Below are 16,551 nucleotides of genomic sequence, written 5' to 3' on the forward strand. Positions count from 1 at the left end.
TCCATCTCCAGACCGAACCCGTGCAGGATGGCTCCGTACGGGACCTCCTGCATGCTGCTGCTCCTCCTCTGCCTCGGCGCCTCCCTGGCCGAGATGGTGTTCCGATGCCCGGCGTGCACCGCGGAGCGCCAGGCGCTGTGCCCGCCGCCGACCGACACGTGCACGGAGATCGTGCGGGAGCCGGGCTGCGGCTGCTGCCCGGTGTGCGCCCGGCAAGAGGGCGACTTCTGCGGGGTGTACACGCCGAGGTGCTCCGGCGGTCTGCGCTGCTACCCGCAACCCGACTCGGAGCTGCCGCTGGAGCAGCTGGTGCAGGGCCAGGGGCTGTGCGGCCACCAGATGGACCCGGAGCCCCCCACTTGGAGCCTGGATGCCCCCCGGGAGCACGCCAGCAGCGGTCAGTGACTGGACAGCTCCGGTTGTTTCCTCCTCCATCAATGTTTAATGAGAGTGTCTAGACCGGCCGGGACGGAGCAGCACCCCGGGGCCCCGGCCGTTAGGATCGGGTGAAATGCGGTATGGTTCCTCAGCGTGCCGTGGTGCGGACTGGGAGCGTGTAGGCTCATAGTGAGGTAGGCTACGGCAGGCTCTCTTTAGGGGAACTGTGTGTGTGTAAAGGCGGTCAGCAGCAGCGGCTGCGCCGTGCACGTTGAACGACAGACGGAGATAGAGTCTAGACGTCTCCTGGTGGTGGTTAGGGTGGTGGTGGTGAGGGTGAGGGTGGTGTTGGTTAGGGCGGTGATGGTTAGGGTGGTGGTGGTTAGGGTGGTGGTGGTCAGGGTGGTGATGGTTAGGGTGGTGATGGTTAGGGTGGTGGTTAGGGTGGTGGTGGTTAGGGTGATGGTGGTTAAGGTGGTGTTGGTTAGGGTGATGGTGGTTAGGGTGATGGTGGTTAGGGTGGTGATGGTTAGGGTGGTGGTGGTTAGGGTGGTGGTTAGGGTGGTGGTGGTTAGGGTGGTGATGGTTAGGGTGGTGGTGGTTAGGGTGGTGGTTAGGGTGGTGGTGGTTAAGGTGGTGGTGGTTAGGGTGGTGTTGGTTAGGGTGGTGGTGGTTAAGGTGGTGGTGGTTAGGGTGATGGTGGTTAGGGTGGTGGTGGTTAGGGTGATGGTGGTTAGGGTGATGGTGGTGGGGGTGGTGGTGGTCAGGGTGGTGGTGGTCAGGGTGGTGGTTAGGGTGGTGGTGGTTAGGGCGGTGTTGGTTAGGGCGGTGGTGGTTAGGGTGATGGTGGTCAGGGTGGTGGTGGTTAGGGTGGTGGTGGTTAGGGTGGTGGTGGTTAGGGTGGTGTTTGTTAGGGTGGTGGTGGTTAGGGTGGTGATAGTTAGGGTGATGGTGGTGAGGGTGGTGGTGGTGAGGGTGGTGGTGGTCAGGGTGGTGGTGGTGGGGGTGGTGGTGGTGGTCAGGGTGGTGGTGGTCAGGGTGGTGGTGGTGAGGGTGGTGGTGGGGGTGGTGGTGGTGGTCAGGGTGGTGGTGGTTAGGGTGGTGGTGGTGAGGGTGGTGGTGGTCAGGGTGGTGGTGGTGGTGGGGGTGGTGGTGGTCAGGGTGGTGGTGGTTAGGGTGGTGGTGGTGGGGCCGGTGGTGGTCAGGGTGGTGGTGGTTAGGGTGGTGGTGGTGAGGGTGGTGGTGGTGAGGGTGGTGGTGGTCAGGGTGGTGGTGGTGGTGAGGGTGGTGGTGGTCAGGGTGGTGGTGGTGAGGGTGGTGGTGGTCAGGGTGGTGGTGGTCAGGGTGGTGGTGGTGGGGGTGATGGTGGTTAGGGTGGTGGTGGTGAGGGTGGTGGTGGTGAGGGTGGTGGTGGTCAGGGTGGTGGTGGTGAGGGTGGTGGTGGTGGTCAGGGTGATGGTGGTCAGGGTGATGGTGGTTAGGGTGATGGTGGTTAGGGTGGTGGTGGTCAGGGTGGTGGTGGTCAGGGTGGTGGTGGTCAGGGTGGTGGTGGTCAGGGTGATGGTGGTTAGGGTGATGGTGGTTAGGGTGGTGGTGGTCAGGGTGGTGGTGGTCAGGGTGGTGGTGGTGAGGGTGGTGGTGGTGAGGGTGGTGGTGGTCAGGGTGGTGGTGGTGAGGGTGGTGGTGGTGAGGGTGGTGGTGGTGAGGGTGGTGGTGGTCAGGGTGGTGGTGGTCAGGGTGGTGGTGGTGAGGGTGGTGGTGGTGAGGGTGGTGGTGGTCAGGGTGGTGGTGGTGAGGGTGGTGGTGGTCAGGGTGGTGGTGGTGGGGGTGGTGGTGGTCAGGGTGGTGGTGGTCAGGGTGGTGGTGGTGAGAGGAGGACTAGCTGAAGGCTGGCCGGGTTGGACAGGAGTCTCATGAACAGCGGGAACACAGCGGTCGTGTATCGACCCGTCCCGCCCGGGGGTGGACTTGAGACTTTGAGCGCTGTGGACTAAACCCCACACGACACCGCTTTCACGAGAAGCAGACGAGATTACACAGAAAGGGATTCACACGCACTGAGGTTTGGTTTAAGGGTGTTATCCCAAAAGAGTAATTCTCAATCAGATTCAGAATATCTTTTATTTCATCTTGCCGTTCACGTACACAAGAGGAAAACGTTTACGCGTGGTTCCTCAACAGCAAGATAGCAGCGACAATACAAGATAAAGTAAAGAAAGATAAGTTAAAAAAAAACGTAAAAAAATATGTTTTTTTTTTTAGAAAAAAGTAAAAAGTAAGGGGCAGCATCATCAGATCAAGATAATAAATAATAATAATAAAATCCGGTTAGTCATAACAAAAGAAACGAGGTAGTAACTTATAATAAGTAATGAGGTGTAGTTAAGTGTGTGTGTGTGTGTGTGTGTGTGTGTGTGTGTGTGTGTGTGTGTGTGTGTGTGTGTAACCTGTGGATAGTCTCTGTGGAGCCGTGCCCCAAAAGGGGAGTTCACCTCTGAACCTCAGCTTGCACCCGCTCAGTGAGTGGTATTGTATTTTACTCAGAGCTCCTTCTCCTGTCGAGGTCCTCCTCTTCGCTCCTCCTCCTCCTCCTTGCTGGCCTCCTCCTCCTCCTCCTCGTCCTCCTCGTCCTCCTCCTCCTTCTCAGCCAGACTATAGGGACCGACCAAACTGAACGCAGCTAATAGACGGCGGTGAGGAGCAGCGCTGCCGATGGTAGAAGCCCTAACCTGACCTCTAGTGGAAGGAACAGGGATTACACCCAGACAGGACCAGGCCTGGACGCCGCCACGCAGCGGTGATAGCAGAGCCGCTGGGAGCAAACTTCTTAATCATTAGAAAGAAGCCCACTAATTAACAACTGTTTCGATGTTAATCCATGTTTCACCGGCTTACTCATAGCATTGAGTTTAGCACCTACAGTTGTAGATTGTTCTCTTCGTTTTTAACGCTAGGATGGCATTGTTGATTACTACGCAATATTGGGAAATACATTTAGTAATTTTTGGGTGGTGATTCAATTACTAATGCCAATTGGGTACAGAAAATACAACTATATCAAATAATGCAACCTGGTACTCAAATAAACAAACTGGGCAGGAATAGTGGCAAGATGTCAATGTGTGCATTAGATAATCTATTCCCCATCGATGCAAACCTTGAGACCTTGGTTCCTCTCTCGCAAACATAAACAGTTCTATGAACTACGATCCCCTACAACAAGAAAAGGTTAAAGTTTGACTATAGTGTACTGGCTAGCAAGTTAATTAGTAAACCAAGGACAGGCCTCTTAAAGGGCCAGTAACCAAGTCAGTTTATCACATGAAGTCAGTTCATCATATTAAGTCAGTTCATCACATGAAGTCAGTTCATCATATTAATTCAATTCATTAAATAATCAGTTCATTATTTTAAGTTAGTTCAAATGTCTTAAGTCAGTCAAGTCATGTAAGTTAGTTCAGCATATTAAGTGAATTCATGTTTAGTCAGATCACATGTCTTGTAGGGAAACAGACTTGGCAGAAATTGTATTTAATATTCTTAAGTATGAATATTAAATTAGTCAGTTCATTGCATTAAGTCAATTCATTGTATCAGATCAGTTCATCATATTAAGTCAGTTCATCGCATTAAGTCAGTTCATCATATTAAGTCAGTTCATCCCGAGAAGTCAGTTCATCACATGAAGTCTCTTCATCGCATTAAGTCAGTTCATCGCGTTAAGTCAGTTCATCACACAAAGTCAGTTCATCACATGAAGTCTCTTCATCGCGTTAAGTCAGTTCATCACATGAAGCCTCTTCATCGCATTAAGTCAGTTCATCGCATTAAGTCAGCTCATGGCCTCAAGACGGTTCCCATGGTGACGTCATGGCTAGCCCGCGAGTGCTCCATCGGCACCCGGGAAACCCGGAGCCATGTGTGAGCCAGGTGGGACGGGGTGTGGCTGCCGGCCCCCCACTGCCCCCCAGTGGGGCTGGATTCCTGGGAGCGAGGGCGGGGCAGGGCCAGACTGCGGCCCTGTTTGCTCTGGCTAATCCCTCGGCCGAGAGAGCGGGGTCCTCAGCGCGGACCACGGCTGTCCTCCTAGACAGGGGTCCACCCAGAGGGAGTGTGTGTGTGTGTGTGTGTAGGTGTGTGTGTGTGTGGGGAGGTTTGTGTGTGTGTGTGTGTGTGTAGGTGAGTGGGTTGGTGGGTGTGTGTTCCTATGTGCATTTGTGGTTTGACATGAGTGTGTGTGTGTGTGTGTGTGTGTGTAGGGAAGGAGTGTGTGTGTTTGTGGACATGGGGGGGGGGAGTGTATGTTTGTGTGTGTTTGTGTGTAGACGTGTGTGTGGGGGGGTTTGTGTGTGTGTGTAGGTGAGTGGGTCGGTGTGTGTGTGTTCCTATGTTCATTTGTGTTTTGAATGTATGTGTGTGTTTGTATGTAGGGGAAGAGTGTGTGTGTTTGTGGACACGGGGGGGAGTGTGTGTGTGTGTGTGTGTGTGTGTTTGGACAGCATCCACCCTCTCCCAGCATCACTTGGAGAGGGTGGAGACCGTCCAATCACAGCAGGGAGGGTTATGTAAGACATCACAACACACACACCTGATTCCAGTTAACCTTTGACCCCTGTGATGGGTTCCCAGCAGAGAGAGGGGGGGGGGGGGGGGGGGAGAGGGAGGGGGCGAGAGACACCGGCGTCTTACAGGAATCAAAGTGCATGTGTCTTTCTGTCTGCCACTCTGTCTTTACGTGTCCGTCTGTCCGTCCTCGTGTGTGTGTACATGTATGTGTGTGTATGTGTCTGTCTGTCTGTCTGTCCGTGTGTGTACATGTTTGTGTGTGTGTCTGCCTATCCGTTTGTGTGTGTGTACATGTATGTGTGCGTGTCCTCGTGTGTATGTGTGTACAGGTATGTGTGTGTGTCTGTCCTTGTGAGTATGTGTGTCAGTGTGTCTCTCCGACCCTGTGTGTGTACATGTGTGTGTGTCTGTCCTTGTGTGTGTGTGTGTGTGTGTGTGTCAGTGTGTCTGTCCGACCCTGTGTGTGTACATGTGTGTGTGCTGACCTGGTGCTGTTCGCCCTCCCACCACTAGGGGAGGCTGTGGAGGCAGCGGTGGAGCTGGAGGGGGAGGAGGCGGGCTGGAAGCCCAGTAAAGAGCCCTCCTGGCTGGGGCCCAAGGAGAGCGCCGTGCGCCTCCACCGCCAGGAGATGAAGGCCAAGATGAAGACCAACAAGGTGGAGGAGGCCCGGCCCGCCCGGCCCAAGCAGGTCAGCATACTGTACTAACTAGTGCTAACTAGTACTAACTAATGCTAACTAGTACTGACTAGACCAACAAGGTGGAGGAGACCCGCCCCACCCGGCCCAAGCAGGTCAGCATACTGTATTAACTAGTGCTAACTAGTACTAACTAATGCTAACTAGTACTGACTAGACCAACAAGGTGGAGGAGGCCCTGCCCCACCCGGCCCAAGCAGGTCAGCATACTGTATTAACTAGTACTACCTAGTGCTAACTAGTGCTAACTAGTACTGACTAATGCTAACTAGTACTGACTAGACCAACAAGGTGGAGGAGGCCCTGCCCGCCCGGCCCAAGCAGGTCAGCATACTGTATTAACTAGTGCTAACTAGTACTAACTAGTGCTAACTAGTACTGACTAATGCTAACTAGTACTGACTAGACCAACAAGGTGGAGGAGGCCCGGCCCACCCGGCCCAAGCAGGTTAGCATACCGACAAGTATTAACTAGTACTAACTAGTACTAACTGGAACTAACTAGTAGTAACTGATACCAACTAGACCAACAAGGTGGAGGAGACCCATACCCGCCCATCATACTGACTAGTAGTAACTAGAACTGACTAGTACTGACTAGAACTAGACCTAGTTACTGGTAGTAACTAGGTCTTACGCATACTAACTAGTACTACCTGTGTGTTGCCAGACACAGTGCCAGCTGGAGCTGGACCAGGTGCTGGAGAGGATCTCCAGGATGCCCTTCAGAGAGAACCGAGGCCCCCTGGAGGACCTGTACGCCCTGCACATCCCCAACTGTGACAGGAGGGGGCAGTACAACCTCAAACAGGTGAGGCCCGCAGGTAACCTAGGGTAACCTAGGGGGACAGGCCAGCTTAGGGGTAGCTGTGGGTTAGGGATGGTAAGTTAAGGTGTTGGGTTACAGGTCAGTTTAGGGGTTTCTGTGGGTTAGGACTGGTTAGCTTAGGGGGTTCTGTGGGTGGTTAGTTTAGGTGTTAGGTTAGTGATGGTCAGTTTAGGTGTTAGGTTAGTGATGGTTAGTTTAGGTGTTAGGTTAGTGATGGTTAGTTTAGGTGTTAGGTTAGAGATGGTTAGTTTAGGTGTTAGGTTAGTGATGGTTAGTTTAGGTGTTAGGTTAGAGATGGTTAGTTTAGGGGTTAGGTTAGAGATGGTTAGTTTAGGTGTTAGGTTAGAGATGGTTAGTTTAGGTGTCAGGTTAGTTAACCGGTAACCCCCTGCTGTCCCCGGTTACCCCCTCTTGTCCAGGTAACCCCCTGCTGCCCTGACAACCCCCCCGTTGCCCCGGTAACCCCCCCCCCGTTGCCCCCGGTAACGCCCTCTCTCTCCCGGTCCCGTCCCAGTGCAAGATGTCTCTCCACGGCCGCCGCGGGGAGTGCTGGTGTGTGAACGCCGTCACGGGCCGGCCCATCTCCGTCACTCCCGTGGTCCGGGGGGACCCCAACTGCGGCCAGTACCTGGGCACCCCGGAGATGGACTCCCCCGCCGCCCCCCCAGATATAGGACGGCCCGAGAGAGAGAGAGACTAAGCCCTGCAGTGTGCGCGCTGCTGATGTGCGTCTGTGGTGCGCAGTGCTGCTAGTGTCTGTTGTGTTTTCAGTTAGCCCCCGCTAGTTTTTTTGGGTTCGGTGAATTCGGCGAATTCACGGCGGCCCACTCCGACGGCGTGCGTCGACTCCCGGCGCCGCGGGCCGCACGCGCCTCCGGGACGCGCCGCTCGCGGTGTGGCTGGGGGAAATGGGCGGAGCCTCGGGCCGTCCCAGCGGACGTGTGCGGGCGCGTGGGACACCCATCGCGCGCCTGCCTCCGGTTGTTCCACCTTCAGAGTCTGCAGCGTCCGACGTTACACCTGTTGTTGTTTTGTAATGTTTAATAAAATGTGCGGACCCCCCACGGCACTCATGGTCCGGGTGTGTGCCTCTTTTGGTTAGCAGACTAACACGCAGGTGCCTAAAGGTTGGGTTTTTGTTCCACGTCCACGCAACACAATGACCACGCAGTCGCTTCGACGCAGTCGCGAACCTGTTTTGGCTCTGCGTCGGGTTCACGTGTCGCTATGCAATTCATCGCCACAACAGTAGGGGGTGCTATGTTTTCGTTGTTGGGAGTTGGACTCTGGTCGAGCAAACCAACTCAAACACCTTTTAAAAATGGCGGTGTTTAGGGAAGTGAGAACCGGAAAAGATGTGGTTAGCGGACCAATCACAGCCCTTGCTGCGTCGCCTCGAGGCAAGGTTACAATTTTGTGGAGGCGCACGTCAGGCCCTTGCGTTAACCCCCTTGTGTTGCGTCCAAGCATAACTTTATCTTAACTCTCCATGGTTCCCGCTACAAGCGGGATCCTGCTTTTGCATGTGCACAACTGAGGAGCTATTAAAGGGACGCCATAAGAGTTGGGGTCTCTGGGCGCTTCCGTCAGCAGGCTCTGGTGGAGACGCTCTAAACCAGGGGTGGTCAACTTTTTGGCTCATGGCCAGATTCATATTTTTAAACTGACCTGCGGACTTGATTTCGAAGTTGTCATTAATCTCCCTGAAAAATCTCATTAGTTGCACAGTGTCTTTTATATCGGTACTTTCAAGGGATAACGAGAAAGTTAAACGACTTCTTGCTTGACCCGTCGGCCAAGTCTTCATCAATGAGTTACATGGCGTGTAACTGTTCTGAGTGATGAACGTTTTCTAATTTGCTTTTGTTTTCTTGACATAAAGGGCTTGCTGTCTCCACCGCATTCCTTCATAACTCCCCTCAGAGAAAGACTTGCTGGCCTTTACTAGTTTGCATGCCCGCAGATAATTGCCTTTCGGGCTGACGTCTTGAATTGTGGATCGACGAACACAAATGTTTTTTGCTGATCACCATCCTGTCAATCTCACTCTATCATAAAGCATAATAATGCACAAATAAATCTTAAAAAAAAAAATAATAATAATACTAATTCTGAAAACTGCAGAAACAACAGTGAGCCATTTGGAACCACAGTATGAATGTAGTTTAGTTGTTTATTATTATTTATTTATTGATTTGGGATGAACGGTCTGTATTCTTCTTCTTCTTCTTCTTCTTCTTCTTCTTATTATTATTATTATTATTATTATTATTATTATTATTATTATTATTATTATTATTATTATTATTATTATTATTATTATTATTATTATACCGGCATCACTGCAAAGTGCTGGAGATAGAATAATCAAACTCACATACTCTGTATTCATTCATAGTCAAACACAAATAAAAATAGTAATGCATTACAGTTCAGTCCTAAGTCTATGCAATTGAGGTTTAATATCTGTCAGGTGCTAATAATATATCACAGTTACACAGCATCACACTCCCACACTGTTGAAAACAGAACAATTCTACGGAGGAAATATTTTGACCAAAGACGAGAACGCCACTGTTTGGCCATTGTTAGTTTAGCCGCATTAGAAGCTCCGGCTCTTCTGTGTCTTCACCATAGTTAGCTTAGCATCTCCAATGAAAACTCTGGTCATAGTTAGCTTAGCCTCACCAAAGATAAATGGTCATAGTTAGCTTTGCCTCACCAATGATAACAAGCCATTGTTAGCTTAGCCTCACCACTGATAACTCTGGTCATAGTTATCTTAGCCTTACCAATGATAACACTGGCCATAGTTAGCTTAGCCTCACCAGAGATAATAGGTCATGGTTAGCCTAGCCTCACCAATGATAACTCTGGTCATAGTTAGCGTCACCAATGAAAACACTGGCCATAGTTAGCTTAGCCTCATCAAAGATAACTCTGGCCGTAGTTAGATTAGCCTCACCAATGATTACTCTGGCTGTAGTTAGATTAGCCTCACCAATGATAACACCGGCCATAGTTGGCTTAGCCTCACCAAAGATAACTCTGGCCTAGGTGCAGTGGAAAGTTACACAGTGGGGCTAACAAACGTTGCGACATGCAAAGCTGCATTCAAAGCAGGAGGGCCAGAGGCCACTGGTTTCCATATGAACTGGGAGCACCTGCGCGATGCAGTGGTTTGCATGTAGGATCTGCACGCAAACCACCGAGAGTGTGGGAGTGTCCGGGAGGGAGGGAGGGAGGGAGGGAGGGAGACTCACCGTCGTCGAGGAGCTGACATTCCCTCTGATATATTTTCAAGATATATAAAAAGAATAAAAGTAAAATATATATTGTCCGTATAGTGGATATATTCCCGTGCTTTAGATATATTTCCCTTTTAATAGATGAACTACCCTTGGTTGTTCTATGTTAGTTAAATCTGGGTTAACTTGTCCTGTACTTTCTGCGGTGACACCCACACTTATCTTATCTTATAACATACGTGTGAGATGGGTTGTAAGGTGTGTGCGGGGTGAGGTGTCTTTTTGGCGGGAACATGAACCCTTCGCTGGGGGGGGACTTGGCTCGCTGCGTGGCGGCGAAGTTACGACCAACTGCCCTCGAATCAACCTTTTGACCTTTCCATCTACAGTGGACCTGGGGAGAGGGGAAGGCCCCCCCTCTGAGGAAGACCTCACGGCTCCTGCTAACAGCTAGCAGCTAGCCCTGTTTATAGCCAAGTGCACCGAAGTGTCGATGAAGATCAAGAGGGTCAAGTTCCCAGACATGCGCAGGACTCGTCTTCACATGAATCACCGTGAAGCCTGCGACTCAGACCTTGTATCATTAAGTCAAATACAAAAATAGATATACGTTTTTATCGGTTACAGAAATATAGAGATAATGTATTCAATGTATAAAATATTCATACAGTTCGGGCTACGAGATTAACATCTGAGTGCTGGTGCATGATGGGTAATGGAGTGATGTGTCGTTTGTTGCATGATGGGTAATGGAGTGATGCATCGTCAGGTGCATGATGGGTAATAACTGGTCTTTTGAAACCACGTCACCTGGTGCCGTGTGGGTGAGAGGTGTTTGTGTGTTCTAGGGGCGGGGCAGTCGATCTGCAGTCTTCATGCTGATTGGTGAGGAGGGAGGGGTTCTGCGCCAGTCCGAGCGCTCTCATTCGTTGCCGTTGCTGTCGTCGGGATCCTTGCACTGTAGTTCTCCGCTGCTGTGGACGCTTCCCACAAGTTTGATGCCCAAGGGGTCCACACACCAGCAGATACCCCTCTTCCTCCCCTGCGACGGTTTGCACTGGGAGGAGGAGGAGGAAGATAAGGAGGATGAGAAGAAAGGGGGTACAGGTAACCCAGGAGGTACAGGCAAATCTGGAGGTACAGGTAACTCTGGAGGTACAGGTAACTGGAGGTACAGGTAACTCTGGAAGTACAGGTAACTCTGGAGGTACAGGTAACTCTGGAGGTACAGGTAACTGGAGGTACAGGTAACTCTCGAGGTACAGGTAACTCTGAAGGTACAGGTAACTTGGGAGGTACAGGTAACTCTGGAGGTACAGGTAACTTGGGGTACAGGTAACTCTGAAGGTACAGGTAACTTGGGAGGTACAGGTAACTCTGGAGGTACAGGTAACTTGGGAGGTACAGGTAACTCTGGAGGTACAGGTAACTTGGGGTACAGGTAACTCTGGAGGTACAGGTAACTCTGGAGGTACAGGTAACTCTGGAGGTACAGGTAACTTAGGGGTAGAGGTGACTGTGGAGGTAGAGGTAACTTAGGGGTACAGGTGACTGGAGGTTACCTGCTTCCTCTTGTAGAAACCCTTCTTGTCACAGTTGGGGAGGTAGAGGGAGAGAGCCGCGACCCGAGAGGAGACCCTCATACTCTGGATCACATGATCCAGTCTGGTCCTGCAGGGGCCCTGCACACACACACACACACACACACACACACACACACACACACACACACACACACACAGAGGCACACGCACACACACACACACAGGTATGCACACACGTGCACACACACATACACACAGAGGCACGCGCACATACACACACATGCACGCACACAAACACACACACACACACACGCACACGTGCACACACACATACACACACAGAGGCACGCAGACACACACACAAAGGCACACGCACACACACACACACACAGTCACACAGGCACGCACCCATACACACAGAGGTACGCACACGCATGCACACACACAGGCATGCACACACACAGGCACACGCACACCCACACAGCCACAAACACACAAATATTTACATATATGCTTGCACATATACGTACAATCCACTATTTTTTCAAGGAATAAATGACATGCGTGTGTGGTGTGCTTGCGTGTGTGTTTGTGCATGTGGGTGCATGCATGTGTGTGTATCTGCCTCTGTGTGCGTGCGTGCGTGTTTGCCTGCATCGTGTGTATCGTGTGGGCGTGTGCGCCTGTTTGAAGCACACAAATAAATACATGCATGAGTACGTGTGTGCATACACACACCACGGCGTTGATCACGCTAAGTATCCGCCGGTCAAACGTACCCGTGTGTCACGTCGACATGAGGGTGTGTGTGTCTGTGTGTAATGCCATGTGTGCGCAGGTACGCGGCGCAACGTACAAACTGTGGCTGGGGTTTCTCCGGGGCCAGGGGCCTGGTGTCCAGGCCGCCCCGAGACGTGCCCTGCCGGGCCAGCTGTTTACCGCGCTCCCTGGCTAGCTTCATGGCCTGGGCCTTGCGGCGCCCAACGTGGTCGCGATCCCTGTACAGCGGCACCTTCGAGGGGGCTCCGAAGAGCAGGGGACCCCCTAGCTTAGCATCGCCCGGAGCTACGCCATCTGGGGGAGCGGGGGGGGGATGGGGTAGCGAGAGAGAGGAGGAGAAAATGGGGAGGGAGGGGATGGAGAGGGAAGGGGGAGGGAGAGGTGAGGAGGGAGAGAGAGGGAGGAGTGGAGGAGAGAGATGGGGGAGAGAGAGGTAAGAGGAGAGGATCTAATTAAATTAAACATTAACCAATACAACAGGTTCCCTCACACTTTGAGCTTGGCCCTCTAATACGAATAATCATAACAATAATAACAATTAATAACCATAACCATAATCAAAACAATCATATTGATGATGTGATTGTATGTCGGCCTATTAACACACACACGGGAAATCAACCGTTGTCCGGCGGTTTCGGGACACGACGCGTTCACGGGGGGTTCCCGCGGACCTGAGCTCCCTCACCGTGGCGCGGCCAGAGTTGAAGCTTGGACGGCGTCTCGGCCCTGCACGTGCCGCGGCCGTGGAGCAGCGCGTGGAGGGGCTTCTCCTCGCCGGTCTTCGGCAGGCACCGGAGTCCCCGCGCGCACGGCCCGGTGTACACGCCGCAGGGCCGGCCGTCCTCCAGCGCGCACGTCAGGCAGCAGCCGCAGCCGGGCTCCTTCACGGGCTCCCGGCATCCCGCGGGCACGGGGGCGCACAGCGCCCGCGCCTTGGGCTCGCACGCCTCGCAGGGCACGTAGGAGGCGCGGGACGGCGCCGCGTGGAGCAGAGCAGCGAGCAGGACCACGGCGAGCAGGGGCGGCATTGGCACGACCTGCGCCTCCGATGGAGCCGAGAGGGGGGGGGGGGCCGCTCAGATACTCCCACGCGCTCCTCCACACGTCCGGCGGCTGTGCGCGAGGATCGACGTCCGCAGGCGGGGTCCTCGTCCAACCTCGGTCAACGCGGGGGGGCAGAACGGTCGGCGGTGCGTCTGGATGCCTCGAGCCGACGGCGGAGTCCTCTCGTGTGCTTGCTGCTCCTCGCGCGGCGGGCTGTGTGTGTGTGGCGCGCACCGCCCCGCGCTCGTGGTTAACAAAGCCGGCCCGGGGCTCGCGCGCGACGGGGCGTGACGGGGGAAGGGCGCGCCGTGACGCTGATCTCACGGTGTGAGCGGTGAGGAGGAGGAGGTGTTAGGGGAGGATGAGGTGAGGAGGAGGAGGAGCTAGGGGAGGAGGAGGTGTTAGATGAGGAGGAGGTGGGGAGGACATGAGGGCTGCGTTCCACTAACCTTGCAGATGTTAATCTCCCTTTGCTGAACTCAGCCCTTCCTGGAGATCCGAGGTTTGATAATGAAGAGATCACCGTGGAAACCGGCTGATATCTGAGCAGACTCCCAACACCTCCCTCATGGCCCTGCCTCCTCCCACCCCCCCCATCTCACTTTTCTCACCCCCTCTCAGAGCAGTTGAACACACTTTGCATCTCTCTCTCTCTCTCTCTCTCTCTCTCTCTCTCCCCCTCTCTCTCATACATATACACACCAATATTTCAACTTTCAGGACAATTCACAAAATGTTTCCCTTTTCTCCACTACAATAAGTGTATGGAGTCTACGTGTTAGAGGAAATAAAATGACTTGCATAGCCTATAAAAAAATGATTTGAAATCTGGAAATGTTTCAAGGCCCGGTTCCAACGGGTCCACGGACCAGCTCCGGCCCGCGAACCGGAGGTCAGGTACTCCTCAGTAGTGGTGGAGAACCTGTGCACCCATACAGGAGGCACCCCCGACCTAATGGTTCGGCCGTAACAAGCGGTTCGTTGTGGTTTCTCTGTGACCGCGGGCTCCTCAGGTGACTCAGGTGTGGGAAGGTCGCGGTGGAAGGTCGTCCCTGGCTGGTGTCCACAGGGCCTGACGCGCCCCCATCGCCACGGCGCAACGATGGGGGCGCCATGGCGATCTGACGACGCAGCCATTCTGCAGTGACTCAGACTGAGAGACACATGTCATTGAAGAACAGATAGGGGTTCATTTCTGCGTGGTTTGTCAGAATCCTGCGCGCACACGCCGAGCAACGAGTGTGCGGCCTACGAGAGGTTTAATTACACCAAATGTGCACTAGATGGCGATATTTCAACCATCGCGTCTAACGTGCACAACGTCGTCGGATAACCGTAATGAAACGCTCCTGGCTGAAAGTCTGTTTCTCTCCTCTGACTACAAATCAACGCAGCTTCCATCACAGACGCCATTTTGGGATTTAAAATATAACCTGGTTAAAGAATATATATATACACACACAAAAGGCCTATTTAATGCTTCATGAATTTAAAATGGGATCGACAACAATGAGTGAAACAGTGTGAATGGTTAAGAAAGACAGAGACTCGAGGGCCCACTGATTTGTATTGCTTTAATCTATTTTTTTTCTTCTGTAGAACAGGTAAGCCATGACATTAGGATGTAAATAATGACCAATGGAGCACACACAACCGCCTCGCTCCTCCGTTCAAAACAGGGAAAACTTTATCAAAAGCCAAGAAGGGTCAAGGAACGTTTCATTCCTGCGACATGCCAGTGGTTGGATTCTTTACAAGTCGTCGGTATAGCTGTGTTTAATGTTTTATCATGGTTCCTACTTTGATTCGCCTAATTGTTAAAGGTTGCCTGCATTCGCATGCGGATAGAGGATGTCTTTGGGTCGCTACTGTCGGCCTTCTTCTTAGCTTTTGATGATGTGTGATGATGCAAAACGCATCGACAACTCAACCTCGCTTGGCAGATTTTCTTTTTTTTAAAAGAATAAATAATAACAATAAATAAATAACCCCAAAAATATACGCGGCCCCCTCTTGGGATTTTCAGTGGTGTGCCGCAAGGGCCTCGAGCCCGCGACGCGCTCCAAACCAAACGGGATCCCCCTCGCCGCGTGTCGCCGGTCAACAACGTGCGCGCGGACCCCTTCCACCGACCCCCCCCCATCGTCCCCGACAGTCTGGGGACCGTACCGGGCGCCGGACTCCCCGACCGACACTGAGCGCAACATGCAGCTCCACGGAAATACTGTACGTCTGAATCTTTGGCAAACGATAAGGTGGTAGCATGGGTCTATACGGCTGTTTCCTATTGCATTGTGGCTTGGCTTTTCAAACCGCTTCATTCGTCCACTAGCATGCTGTCCTATCCCTAAAACTAGCAACGATCTCGTTTGGAGTGGAAATTCACTTCTTCTTCTTTTTTTCTTTTTTAAATTAGCTTGTTAAGAACACATCGCCATCGTTTTAACGTTCTCTCCCGCTGCTGCCGCGTTTCCGGTGAACTCAAAACATGACAGGCGCCTACCGGCACTCAAATAAAAAGAAAGCATAAATGTACAACGTAATGTACACGGTATATCCAAACACATTTCAAAATCCTCGGACTTTGAAATCATTAGCCAAAATAAGTATATATATTTTTTTCTCCGCCCCATGGGGTAAACCTCATAATCTAGACTGTACAATATATGTATATATGAGTAACCATGAGAAACTGATGCAACAAAAATAAATATTTTTTTCGCTATGTCACCTTCCAAAGTCGAACATCTATGTACATTTGTATCGATAGCAATGTCCTTAGCTTATTGTGAGTGTAGACCTAGCAGGCATCGCCTCTCCGCGGCGGACTAGCTCCTCCGCATTCTCATCTAAAATGTAAATATTGAACGACATGGCAACTACAGACGTCGGAGGGGAGGGGACTGGGGCGTCGCCTTGGCAACGGAGGGGAGGGGAGGCGAGACGGGCAGCAACCGTGGAGAAAAATATTGCATCGCATATCGCCACGTGACTACTTCAGCGACGGCATGACTAACTCATTTTTTAGTTTTTAAAGTTTGTTTTTTAACGTTTTTTTCCTCGTAGAGAAGAGAGAGTAGAAAAAGTTGTTTTTTTTTTTTTTTGTCTATTTCATGCAGTCGGGGGACGGGCCAGACAACACAGGGGTGTGATGCTGTTGGGGGGGTGAACACACCGCACAGGGCTTTCACCGAGAGGGTGGAGGGTGGGGGGGGTGCAAGCTGGGAGGTGGTTGTGTTGGAGGGGTGGAGGGGTTGTCATTTCGGACTAAAACATGCAGGACTGATGGTGTGTCCGGGTGGCGCCATCTTGTGGACGGGGGGCAGAACAGCACCCCCCTCCCCCCTCCCTCCCCCCGCTGAGCGAGGGAGGGGAGGGAGGGGGGAGGGAAGCACAGCCGGCGCTGCATTGTTCTGAGAGCCAGGAGTCCTTTTTTTTTTTTGTGTTTGTTCTTTTGTATT

The 16,551-nt window shown here is 52.3% G+C and overlaps 4 protein-coding genes across 11 annotated transcripts in view; 2 read left to right on the forward strand and 2 right to left on the reverse strand.

Annotated features, from left to right (window-relative positions):
* LOC307074323 (protein NLRC3-like) overlaps positions 1-16,551 on the forward strand; it is a 270,634-nt gene that overhangs the window by 79,081 nt on the left and 175,002 nt on the right. The window lies entirely within an intron of this gene.
* Positions 28-7,171, forward strand: igfbp2a (insulin-like growth factor binding protein 2a; the record flags this gene model as incomplete). The annotated part of the gene is made up of 4 exons (XM_079735592.1): positions 28-397; positions 5,458-5,633; positions 6,313-6,453; positions 6,986-7,171. The coding sequence occupies 4 exons, from the start codon at positions 28-30 to the stop codon at positions 7,169-7,171; spliced, it is 873 nt and encodes a 290-aa protein (XP_079591718.1).
* LOC307074339 (insulin-like growth factor-binding protein 5) lies at positions 8,915-13,327 on the reverse strand. The gene is made up of 4 exons (XM_079734450.1): positions 12,732-13,327; positions 12,120-12,337; positions 11,282-11,401; positions 8,915-10,776 (listed from the first exon to the last, which is right to left on the reverse strand). Exons 1-4 carry the CDS (start codon positions 13,072-13,074, stop codon positions 10,642-10,644), a joined length of 816 nt encoding a protein of 271 aa, XP_079590576.1. The 5' UTR covers positions 13,075-13,327; the 3' UTR covers positions 8,915-10,641.
* The window catches only part of LOC307074324 (tensin-1-like), a 42,734-nt gene continuing 40,887 nt past the window's right edge, over positions 14,705-16,551 (reverse strand). The window contains exon 32 of the mRNA XM_079734419.1: positions 14,705-16,551. This exon is cut by the window's right edge and continues 803 nt beyond it. The gene's annotated coding sequence lies outside the window, so the exon portion shown is untranslated.

This window comes from Pollachius pollachius, assembly GCF_949987615.1.
Source record: "Pollachius pollachius genome assembly, chromosome: 4".
In the NCBI taxonomy this organism is placed as follows: Eukaryota; Metazoa; Chordata; class Actinopteri; order Gadiformes; family Gadidae; genus Pollachius; species Pollachius pollachius.